Genomic DNA, 13161 nt, shown 5'->3' on the forward strand with positions numbered 1-13161 from the left:
GCCTAGTAGCCGGGACAACTTCTTTATGTTTACAGACGTGACGTAATGATGCAGCGGCATGCTCGAATTTCCCGCGAAAACCTACCCGTACCACTCAAATTAGAAAACATTATTATAAGATAACCATTGTGAAACAGGCTAAAGTAAGGCGATAGTTTTGAACACTGGCTGGTTATGTATTTGCTCAGATATTGATTTTGGATCATTTTTAACCAAAAAAAGTTACCGACTGCAGCTTTAACATGGGACTTTAATGGAATCTACCATTTGAGTGTTTGCATAGTCTCTTCAGCACCTCAGATGAGGAAACACTTTTGGTGTGGTTCTTGTGATTGACCTTTAACTAGCGTGCTAACCATGAAGGGCATTTCAGTGAAGCAGCTCATTAGGGTTTGAAATAGAGCTACTGCATATATGGAGATCTGATACTCTATGATCCATCTAAAACCCTAGCATAACCACCGATACTAGTTCAGAGAGACTCTCACATGTCCACACAAACCCTCAGCTGAAAATCAAACTTCTGTAATGGCTGTTATACATAAACACCCTACTGGCAGATACACACAACTCTGCATTTGCTTTACGGGAAGCATTGATTGGATTACTGCGTGGTTGCTTCATCGATTGGTTTAATTGAGCCTCCATTGGCTGCCAACTGGGTATTTCTGTCAGTCTGGACTGTTGATTGGTCAACTGATTGCTTGATGTATTGGTAGACTGGTTAAGTTTATGGAGTGCTAGAGAAAATTATATTTTGATTGTTGAAGGTAGGTTTTTCTCATCTAGAAATGACTTCTCATTCTCTCGATCTATCTATCTTCCTTAAGGTCACATCCTGCAGTCTCCCTCTGCTAACGTTCTACCCACGTTGCCCTTCCACGTGCTCCGGTCCTTGTTCAGCTCGACTCCCCTCACTACGGATGACGGGCTGCTGTTGAGGCGTATGGCTCTTGAGATCGGTGCCATCCACCTCATCCTGGCCTGCCTATCTGCCCTCAGTCATCATGCTCCCAGAGTGCCCAGCGGCAGTGCCAACTCCAGTGAGGTCAGTGTTAACCCACACACCCTTTATATGCCATTCGGTCCACAAAAATCTTTGTCAACCATTAGAACATTAGAATGTAACCTCACATATTTACATGTCAAAGCTTTCAGCAAACTAAAGAATGACTGAACTACACTGGTACACAGATTTTATCATGGTTCAACCAAAATTTAAATTCTATATGACTTTTATTCCTCCTTGTGTCAGGAACAGAAAGCAATTAAGTAGTTACATGCATACAACCTTCCTCTTAAACTTCACGAGAGAAATAGTAATGCCTGATTTGTGAATGAATCGTTCTTTTGAGTTAAATATTTTCATTGATTCAGTTCACAGAACCGGCGTGAATAATTCATTCACAATCTCACTGTTTCAGTGATTCAGATTAAAATTATAAGTGGACTTCAGGGTAAAATATAATGATAAAAAATGGTACTTAACTGCTGTGTTCAGATAATTTGTGAGTGTGTGTGCAGGGGAAGGAAAAGACACTCCTGTAAAGACCTTAATGGAGATGTTTCTCAGGCTCCGACATGTCATTTTATTAATGACTGTAGTAGCCACTCTTTACAGACTGCTGAAGGGCTCTTTATTCAGAGCCCTTGACTTAATGAGGAGAGGTGTGTGTGTGAGAGAGGGAGAGAACAACCACTCACTCAGGTGTACTGTAGTCCTATTAAAACAGAAGGTATAGAGAGGAGTTGGACAGCTCTTTTAGTCATTACATGATTATGAGGAGTTTCACGTGGCTGAAATGAAAGAGTCTTCACAAAGGACAACTGCAGCCCAATCATAATGAGAAAATAATGAAAAAAACGACCCATCATCAGACCTCCAATACCAAAGCAAATTACTTTTTCATAAAAATCATTATTCAGCCCTCACAGACAGGTTTTATTAAAATGAATTTTTTAAATTCCAGTTTTTAAGAGAAAAAAAAGGGTATAAATGATGCTCTGTGCAGGGCTGTGTGTATGTGAATTTATAGTTTGGTAAGGGGTGGGTTCAGGGCTGAGGATTTGAACAGTGGCCAGTGGCCTGTCAGAATCATAATGGGCGTCCTTGGGGCGGCAGAAGTATTGGCAGAGCAAATATTAAACCCTCTCACTCTCAGCCAAAGAAGAGCACTGCAGTCAGCGCATATTTATTCTGCTCTCTCTTTCACTCTCCTATTTATCCCTCCTTCAGTATTTTCACTAAAGATCTGCACAGTCAAACAATGAATGTTTGTGATACTCAAGCTGGTTTGAGTCCAGCATGCAACCATTTCTCTATTTTCCTCCACGCTACCTCCAATAATATCATGTGAGCCAAAGTAAAGTACACACTATGGAATGCCAACTGGTTATTGGAGTGTTGCATTATGGGAAATGCACCACTCTTCTTTTTACCGTGATACTAGCTTGTTATTCATTTGATGGACAGCTTCTGACCTCATTGTTTCCCCTCATAATGTTGTGACATGCTGTCAGTCTTTAGAGCAAGCAGTAAATTTCAGCGTCGTGTCTGGAACAATCAATGTCAAAAACCAGAGTGACAAAGTGTGTGTGGAAGAGAAGGACTTGGAAATGCATCCTCCTGTCCTGTCTTTCAATCTCTCTCATTTGAACAAAATTTTTTTTTTTTGTTTGTTTGTTTGAAAGAAGAAATTAATATTTTTATTCAGCAAGGATGTTTTACATTGATCAAAATTGACAGTAAATACATTTATAATGTTAATGATGTCCACAAAAATATTAAGCAGCACAGCCGTTTTCAACACTGATAATAATCAATCAAATCAGCATATTGGAATGATTTCTGAAAGATCATGTGATACGGAAGCTTGCAATAATGGCTGTTGAAAATTCAGCTTTAAAATATATTAAAACAAAAAACTGTTGTTTTAAATTTGTAATAATATATCACAATATTACTGTTTTTCCTTACATTTTGATCAAATAAATGCAGCCTTGGTGAGCATAGGAGACTTGAAGAATGATGAATGATTGGCTAAGATGTTAGCCAATCAGAGTTCATTAACATGTTAGAGTACAGTAGAACAAACCTATTGATGTCAGAGATTTTCAGTTTTCATGTACAACTAAATTGTGACTGTTTTGATGAATGACCTGAGAGGATGAGAGAAAAAGGGTTAAAAGATCAACTGTGAAACCTACAGTTGAGTTTGTGTTTGTGCTGCAGCCGCAGGTCTCCAGCGGGCATGTTGGTGGTACCACAGAGGAACAGCAGCTGTACTGGGCCAAAGGAACAGGCTTTGGGACAGGCTCCACTGCGTCAGGCTGGGATGTCGAGCAGGCTCTGACCAAACAACGTCTGGAGGAGGAACACGTTACCTGCCTCTTACAGGTGTGTGTGCATGGAAGTAATGCAAGTGAGATTTAGATTTTACACCTGTTTGGATATGTGAGGGTACATACTGTGTCTCTGACAGGTTTTGGCGAGCTATATCAACCCATCAGGCTGCATAGGATCTGGTGAGACCCTCTCAGGAGAGGTCAGAGGTCACAGCAGCTCACTGTTGCCATCTGTCCTGCAGGAACTGCTCAGCCAGTCCTGTCTCATCCCTGCCATGTCTTCATACTTACGCAATGACTCAGGTAGGACACGTGGCACACGTGGGATGTGCTCTGTGCTTTACTGTTTGCAAAATGAAAATGAACAACTTTTAAGGTGGTTAATGATGATGCGGTGTATCATCATACGTTCTACCCTGTGCCTCATTGTGTATGGAGACGGCAGGTGGAGCCCCTGTCTCTTCTGAGTGGTCTCTCTATCTCTCTTTGCCTTTGTCAACCATGTTTTTGTTCTCAGGCATTAAAGGGATAGTTCCAATGTTGTTCCAGTCCTGTATTTTGGAGGAATTCTTATGCTACATAAAGAAACTGAATAAGAATAACAAAAAGCACAATCAAAGTATCATTGAAGTAGTTCACATGACTCTATATACTATATTCCAAGAGTTCTAAAGCCATATGATAGCTTTGTCTGAGAAACAGACTGAAATGTGCTTCGCTCAGTCACTTTACTTTGCATGTTTCTGCAATGTTCGATTCCTGACCAAATCAGTCTTTTAAATTAAATCTGTTCAATTAACCTTTTGATCCAGTTCACAAAACTGTGTGAATGATTCTTTCATAAATCAGACTGATTAGGTTCTTAAGTTCAACTCACTGACTCGATCCAGTAGCACAGTTAACAGCCGAATGGAGGGGAGGAATATTAGTGCATAACAGCCTGTTTATCACGATAAAGGCTGGAATACACTACATGGCTTTTGTCTCGATTTCCAGTCTCGAAGAGTCTGTGCTATTTGTCAAAATTCAGACCTGGGCTCTCATTTATCAACAGTGCGTACACACAGATGTGTGCGTAATGAGTGCGTAAGAACAGTTTCACGCAAAGTGTGGGATCTACCAACTTGTACTTAAACGTAGAAATGTGTGTAAATATAAGCACACCTCTGAGCATGCTTACGCAGAGAATCTAGTGGTAGAATAGCGACACTACACATAAAAAGCATTTAAGTGTGTCACAGTATGCATTAAGCAATCCACATATGTCCTGTGTTTCCTTTAATTATGAAACATTCAATTTATCATTTGTCTAGTTTTAAACAGACAAGTTGTGTAACTGCTGTCAAACCCTATAAACGACAGCTGTGGCAAATGTTTGTCTCAGACTGTGCAATGGCTTATCTTGCGTTATTTGAAAACTTGGCAAACAATGCGCTCTGCAGAGAACACGTTTTCAAAGACCGTGCTGAGAGTGAGAGCACAGAATGGCTTCTCAGTCGGTACCGCTTTCTTTCCCATGATTTCGGTGAGGACACATACATTCACGTGATTTATAAAGGGAGGTGTTGTCACCATATATGGTTAATTGGAGGCGTTTCCGAATGCAAATGACCGTGAACGTGAACGAGCATGGTACTTACGCACATGTGGGATTTATCAACAATGATTGCTTACTCATGTGCGTAAGAACTGCGTGCGCACGTTTGATAAATACGGATTTTCTTGTACTTAGGCACATTCTAAATTTCATTCGTAGGACAAAATATAGAACCTTTTCTATGCACTGTTGATAAATGAGGGCCCTGGTCTGCAGATTTTAAGCAGTCGGAGTTGACAGATTTCATAGAAAATTGCATAGTGTATAATGGGCACAATTTTTTTTTAGCTTCAGTCCTTTATTTTATCCAGCAGAGGACATCAAACATTTTGATATTTTGAGCTCACATTGTTTTCATTTGTCATGTTTCAGATGATTCTGTTGAAGTGTATTGTGTTTGGAATGAATTTAAAAATCTGTTAGTGTGTGATCCTCAATCATTTACTGCATGATGCCCAGTTTTTCTCTGCAACCATTTGCAAAGTCACAAGTATGTGATGCCTGGTGTTTTAAAATCTGGGCAGGTTTTAAAAATTGTGCAGTGTATTCCAGCCTTGAAGTTATTGTATGACTTCATAAGACCTTGAGTATTGAACACTGGTCCTACTGACCACCATTACAAAACTTTTATGGTTGTTTTGTATCCTTTTTGAAACCATTCCCCATTCATTCTATTTAAAAAAAACAATTGCTGATTTTTTTTTCTTTTTGAATTTGTGGTTTAAGAATTTTCAAAGGTCAAAATATTGCCTGTAGTATCTCAATTCATATGAACTAATCAAACTCAGTATTTCCTTTGTTTTAATAGCCTTGAACAAACACTGCTTTGTTGATTTAAAGAACCAGACAGTGGTGTTTGTGTTGTGCGTGCAGTGTGTGTGTGTGTGTGTGTGTGTGCGCACGTGCGCTGTGTGTGTTTATTTCTCTCCGGCTTAATTAAATAAGCTCAGATAAAACGATGAGTGTCGTAATTAGCTCTAGATATCAGCTGGAGGTTTCAACCCTACATTGGCATGGTGTGTGTTTGACTCAAATCAACGAGAACAACATACACACACACACAAACATTCTCTCTAAACACACTCAACCAGCAGGGGGAGCAGCAGTTGGTCAATCTCATGAACAACTGAGCCAATAAAAGATTGAGAGAAACACACACACACACACACACACACCATGTTAAGGAGTGTGTGTTTTGAGCCCTGAGATCCTTAGATGTCTCTGTGGTAGTGAAACAGGAAATAAGCGTCTCCGAACAGCCCTGCTGTAATAACGCCCCATCCACCTGATGAACACGAGGGAGAGGAGATGAGAAGAGATGGACTACTGCTTCCAAAAAGCATTAAGAAACAGCCAAGGGGCAAATAACAAAGAGTACAAGATTACAGTGTAGAGCACTTTGTGTATATGGACAGCCACAAGCACTTATTTTCATTGAGGAAGTGAGGTCTGTTCTGGCTCATACAGGTTCTAGCAGTCTGTCCAAACTCTCATCGTCTCTCGCTCCCTATCCGGCACGTTCATTTAATACCTTCTCTCAAAGATTGTTATACTCCTTCCTTTCTCTCCCCCCAGAGGGGTCATCAAACCCGCTGCTTCTCTCGACTCCATCACCTCTTAGGCATATTTTTACGTAACCTTCTGGTAATCTAATGGCAATACTGTTGATGAATATTGCAGTAATTCTTTTTTGCATTGCTTTTCGGTTTGAAAAATTCAAGAATTATGATTTATGTGAAGATTTTGAATGGAGAATTGGACAGTACCATGACAATTTGGGGGGGCAGAGAGTGTTGTAATTGTGTGAAATGGGCCTTTTACACCTGGGTTTGAAAATAAACAACAAAAAAATGCCAACGTGAACTATTTAAGAAAATGCATCTTACAGTAGTCAGAAGAGAAAAAGGTGCTATGAAGGCAATATTGAAAGGTGATATTTTTTTAAGAAATTAATACTTTTATTCAGCAAGGATGCATTAAATTGATTGAAAGTGACATTTATTATGTTACAGAGGATTCCTGTTTTAAATAAATGCTGTTCTTTTGATCGTTTTTTATTCATCAAAGATTCTTGAAAAACATTACCTTTTCTAGCATCTAACACTCACTTAAATTTAATATTTAGCACCAAAAACTGAATAACATTGGTTAAAAGTAAAAAAAGATTTTTTTTCCACCGTTGACTTTCTGATTTGACATGATTGACTTTCATTGTATGGATCCTCAAGTTGTTTTTTTAAACAATTGATTTGTTTAGTCATATCCAATCATTTAGAATGCTAGCTAACTGATAAATAAAACAGGAAAATCATCATTTATCATTATTTTTGTGTACAAAGATCAAGCATACGTGTTAATTCAGGTCTGTAGGACATGCAGTTGCTCTCTGTGCTGTTTATTTCCGTTTACTTCATAGTCCCTTGAAAGCTGTTTTCATTACAGGGATATCACACTCGCCTACACACGGCACCCCTGAAATATGCTGTAAGGCTCATGTTCGCGTGCGTTTGAAACAGTGCTGACTTGGTGCAATCATTAAGTAGGGCAGGTTTTTGAGGTGCTAGAGTCTTTTCCCTGAGTGTACATAGAAATTATCACAGTGTTCTCTCGTTCCTCTCTTCTTCCACCCCCTCAATATTGCTCCCTGTTCACTCCATCTCTTTTATTTATCTAGTGGTCTGCCTACGGAGACATTTTAAGGCATCATTGCTGTGCTTTTGAAGTTAAGACGTTTGAAAAAGGTAGGGACTTTAATTATGCCACCTCGTTTTAGCTGAATTCAAAGGAGCTGTTGATTATATCCTTTGCAGAGAAGGCAATCCCAGAATGCATTGAGATGCACCCCGAATTTAATTCAAGATGCTGGGCAAGACGAGAGCTGTTGATCAGTATTGTGCGAGTTGTGTAATTTTATCCTTATTAGAATATCATGCTCTTAGCTCAGCAACTTTATAATGTCAGTCTCTGTTGTCTCCAAAGTTATCATTTGTAGCCTATGTAGAGTGTTCCAAATCAGTCACTTATGAAGCTTCATGATGGCTAGGATGCTGCCTATGTAGGAAGAGAAGCAGGTTTGGAACAGAGCTCCTGTACAAAAGGTGGTAAAGGTAATGCTTTGTCTTTAGTCTGTGTGTCTCTGTGTTGATATATTGGCCTGCGAAGAGTGGATATGCGAATAAAGCAGTTGTGATTCATGTCTTTGACCACCGTGTCACGTGTAAACCTCACGGGGTGACTTACACAGGACTGTTGACCCCAGGAAACGCATATCCCCCTGCATTATGCCTGCAAGCTGTATCTGAACTGAATCATAAGTTCCTTATTCATACATGTGTGTCAGGAGGCCATGTCCATCAAAATGCTGGAAGTGCGTTATTTCTATTATTCTGAGGTTTGGTTAAGCTCTTAGGATTGGCAAAAGTGGCTCTACTGGGTGCTTTTTGCAGGTAGGCCTGGGCGATAAAACGGTATCGATATTTATCGACGGTACACCTTCATCGATAACGATATAAAAAATGTTCGATATAGTGCACGATATAGGCATGTACTATGAGTGATGCAGACAGCTCACACAAACACAAACACATGCTGAATTGAGTGCTGTGCCTGCCTGTGATGAGGAGATTGTGAATAAAAACATTAATATTAGTCGAATTTAAAATAAACATTTGCATTTGAATGCAAAAATGGTACAATCGAATGTTAGGAGTGAGTCAGGGAGCGTCATCAGTGGTGCGCGAGATGCGGTGATGATGAGGTAAGTGACATTGCATTTTAATGTTTTGTTAGTCTAGCCCACGAGACGCGCCGCTGCTGTGTATTCGTTAAAAATATTCGAGAAATATAGTAGCTCAAGGCGTAGAAGATCTTGATTGGGTTAAAACCGAAACCAAGCCATTCACACAGAACGCATATTCAGCACATTTTTAGACGGACAAATATGACTGCTGCACTCGCGTCTCATGCAAGAGATGCAAAGAAAGTCATGCGAAGTTAAAACAGTTTTAACGTTTAAAAAACACGTCGCGAATTTGTGAAGGTTTATGTGAAGGGACCTGAGACTAAGCGTAAAGCCCTGCTAACATTTACGCAGGCAGATTTTTCGGAGCACATTTCAGTGTGACGTATCGCAACACACTCATATAGAGGGCAAACACACTCACACAGAAACACAACCCTTTTCTTGGGGGAAAAAATCAATCACATGCACACATTTTCAAGCGTGCTTAGATTGGTTGATGTGTGTGAGTTGGAGGCTGTTTGAGCACATTCTGAAGCCTCATTCTCATGCATGAAGCTCCCATCAACCATTTCTACCACTCTTTATCACATGTGACAGGAAACTGACCTCTGCGTTCTCAAAGGGCTTAAAAACACCTCCATCACCGCTGGGACAAACAGATGAAAATAGCGAAGCTTAGTAACCATCTCTCCCTCAACCTCCTCCTCGCTTTTTCCCTTTTCACAACTGTTCGTTATTTTACCTTCTTTACGGTGCGCTGAGCTCTACTAACACTCAAAACCCCAAATGCATGACTCACACCCATAGACGTGCAGGGCAGCACATACGTGATTGGTCAACTCTGGTCTTCTTGAAACAAGCTAAAGCATTTTTTTCCACACATGTACATCATTCACAACATCCTGATCCATAGAATATAATTTTATTGATTAGATTCCCTATGGCACAATACATTTAGTATGTAATCATGTATCAATCAATACAAAAGCATTTTCCTTTGCACAGAAACAACGTGTCTGACACCGCACTCAAATCAGACAGAAAACACACACACTCATATTTGACTGTTTATCTTCCCACCACCAGTCAGAAAGGAGGAGGAACTGAAGTGAAAAAGTGTCCAAATGTCACCAAACTGCCTGTTCCCACAAGGTCCAGCTTTTCGAACCTGCAGATGGGTCCCGGAGTGTCTCATTCTCTCTTTTGTTCTTAATAGAAAAATAATTCAGAATTCCAATTTTTTCATTTTATTGCAGAACTCATTCTATTGGTGGATAAGTTTGGAAGGAGTCGTTCAGTTGCCCTATGATGTTCTTGTTTTTGACCAATAGGCCCTTTATTCGTACGTGCGTCCTTGTCATTGAAGCCAGGCAGTGCTCGATGTAATTCCCACCACCGGGGAAACGTAAGGCCCATGACCACTTCCTGCAAGGGTACAAATCTGGCGTATCCAAGAATCGCTCTCCATGGGTCCAGAGATCTACATTAAACAGACGTCCACCGCATTGAGATATATATCCATAAGGGCTCAGAAGTCAAGAGCAAGCATCACTCCCCCCATCCTGAGCGATCCAGTGTCATCTTCCACGTTCTTCTCTGTGAGATGTCAACCCCTCTGTCATATCTCCATCAGACCCTGTCCCTCACCTCCACCTGCTCTCGACCCGTGTGGATCCTCCTTCTCACAGAGTAGTGTAGATATAAACAAACACGATGACGAAGAGGTTCAAGAAAGTGCCAATGATACCCAGCAGGGCCAAGATGGACTCCTCTCGCTCCTCTTTACCCTCTTGCGCCCGAACCTCCTCTATACTGACGGTGGTCGTCCCCATTCTGACCCCCCACCTCTGTCTCCAGGGTGCTTATCTGTGGAGAAACAGGAGAGCAGCATGAGACAAACAATTGACAAGATGTGGAAGCCTCTTTTGGGCCCATTCGCCCCTTACGTTCTCTGACGGCCACCAGAAGCGTTCATCCAGAGGCCAGACTGAACGCTCGGTGGAGCGGCATGGAGGGTGATATTTCCCTCTCTGCTGATTGCCCAGCTGCGAGTGTGGCGTAATGAACACAAAAGAGGATGTCTCCCCCCACCTCCGTGATGGATTTCCCCCTCAGAAAATGATATTTCCCTGCGGAGCTGCTACAACAGGGTGACTCTCGGCAGCTGAGATGATTTACTGTACGTTTAAACCTTCTCACTTGCTGTTCGCCTCTGCCACACACACTAAACAATTTCTCTTTTCTCATCCCGTCATTTCTTAGCATGTGGTTTATGGTGCCACATTCACTGGAGCACATGTAGAAGCGTATGCATCCAGGTTCCTACAGCTAGGTACCAGAACATCAACCTCAATAAGCAGCCTGGGGCCAAACGTACAGCTCAGCGAAGTGGACAATGAAGCAGGTAGACCAACTGACAAATGGAAAGCAAGATGGAAAACACAGAAATTATAGCAAGAAAACAGGGAGTCTTACCCTACGGCGTGGGAGATCTGGGGGAAGATCCAGCATGCTGTGGACTCATCACAGGAGAGGCATATCTGGGCTGGCGGCAACATGAGGGTCAGCTGGCCAAACGTCTGACGTCCATGATGCCGTAAAGGAGGAGAAAAGAGAAATTGAGAGGTGGAGAGAGAGAATGAGGGAGAAAGTAGGTCTACAACAGCATCTCCTTGAGCCGTGTGCGTTACGCAGACAACAATCTCAGTCCCCAACGTCCCTCCCCTTCGCTCTCTCCCTCTCTCTCCCTCTCTCTCTCTCTCTCTCTCTCTCTCTCTCTCTCTCTCTCTCTCTCTTTGTCTCTCTCTATATGGCTTCCTACCTGCATTTCTCTTTTTTTACCTTACCAATTCAGTTTAAAGGGACAGTTCACACGAAAATTAAAATTACCCAAAATTTCTACTCGCAAGCCTATGTTACTCCCTTTGGCTTTCTCTCGCTCTTTCTGTGTCTGTATTCCAGCCTCCTTATGTATCACCAGCCTTTCCTTTTGTTCCACGCTTATTCAGTTATTCTTTTATTCTTCTCAGCGTTGTTTTTTTTTTTTATTCTTTGCTTGAACGCCTCACACCTTTCATTCAAGAGAGGCTCGGTGAAATCCGCTTCTTGCCATCCTTTCCCCTCCCTCTTTCTTGTTCTCTCTCTCTTCTTTTACTTCAAAAAAAAAATCAGTGTTTGGTTCGGTCTCCCCTCCCTCTTGCTGTCACACACTTTCGTTCTCTGCTCTGTCACTCTTCTCTATCTGACCCTTTTAGCATCTGAAAGCGGGGCGTCTCAACATTTGTAACAAATACTGGCCCCCACCTTCTCTCCTTTCCCTCCTCCGTGATTTCTTTCCCTTCTTCTTTTGCTCTCCTCTTTTTCCGTGGGTGTAGAAGTGCTCCGGATGCTCAGAAGATCGGCGACCTGCGGCTGCGAGCGCCCCTCCCTGCCGTTCTCTGTCCGTAGCCGATGGCAGTCGTGTGGTTATAGGTCCTGTCTCGGAGTCTGAAAGCGGCGTGCATTGCATAACCAAGCAGAGCGACTGGTAACCGCGGAAACAGAGCGAGCGAGGGAGATCGGGAGGGTGGGTGGCTGAGGAGGCTTACACGTCAAATGTCTTTATTGCCAAGAACAATGTAGAGCTACTCCGAGATGACAAGTATCCAAATGGAGAGGAGGTATGGGATGGTGGCCCAAATTTATATTTGGGATTTGATAATCACATATGTCCACAAAACCATCAATAAGTCTCCTTTCTTTTGATTATCGATTATCCCAGGCAATTTTTAAGGCTTTTTTGATTATTTATCCAGTTTTTGTCCTTTTCAGAAAGCATACTCTTAAAGGTCCCATATTGTCAAAACTGAAATTTCCTGGCTTTTTTCATGATAACTGAGGTCTAGGTGCTATGTAACTACCATATAAGTTTCAAAACAGTCAATCCACAGTCAAATGCACACAGCCTGCATAAAGTAGCTGTGATTTTTCACGAACCGTTGTGACTTCCGTAAAAAGGTGACGTCAGAACTACTCAGTCACCGCCTTCAGTCACCACCCCGAGCACTGCCCACAGTCCCACTCTCCTTTTGCCAAACCCCCAGACAACATCGCGTCCATTTCATTGCTGAGCAGCAACACGGAAACATGTTGAGAAAACGCTGTTCAGTCTGAATGTCAGGAAACTACATCATTGCACAGTAGGGCTGTGACGGTTGCCGTGACAACCGCGACAACCGTTGTCTATTGCCACCTGCGGTAGTGCACGTGACGTCACACACTCTATAACAAGCATAATACAAAGTTTTGTATACAAGTGTGATAATAGTAACAGTTGCAAATTGTTTTATTTAGACTAAGTCTATGCTAATTCACAAATTACCTCAAACGCCATACACGACGTTTGATCCTTTAGATTGGCAGGTTTGAGCGCAGGAAAATACAGTACAGAATACAGAAACCAAATACTACATCGCCAATCTGGAATCATTTCCATTCA

At 41.7% G+C, this 13161-nt stretch overlaps 1 protein-coding gene across 1 annotated transcript in view; it reads left to right on the forward strand.

Annotated features, from left to right (window-relative positions):
- The window catches only part of LOC107689818 (baculoviral IAP repeat-containing protein 6-like), a 118795-nt gene that overhangs the window by 68182 nt on the left and 37452 nt on the right, over nucleotides 1–13161 (forward strand). Inside the window, exons 62-64 of the mRNA XM_016487983.1 lie at nucleotides 831–1048; nucleotides 3233–3397; nucleotides 3483–3648. Of these exons, the coding sequence (XP_016343469.1) occupies nucleotides 831–1048; nucleotides 3233–3397; nucleotides 3483–3648 (549 nt within the window). The remainder of the gene's footprint in view (nucleotides 1–830; nucleotides 1049–3232; nucleotides 3398–3482; nucleotides 3649–13161) is intronic.

Source organism: Sinocyclocheilus anshuiensis, unplaced genomic scaffold (assembly GCF_001515605.1).
Source record: "Sinocyclocheilus anshuiensis isolate Anshui unplaced genomic scaffold, SAMN03320099.WGS_v1.1 scaffold918, whole genome shotgun sequence".
In the NCBI taxonomy this organism is placed as follows: Eukaryota; Metazoa; Chordata; class Actinopteri; order Cypriniformes; family Cyprinidae; genus Sinocyclocheilus; species Sinocyclocheilus anshuiensis.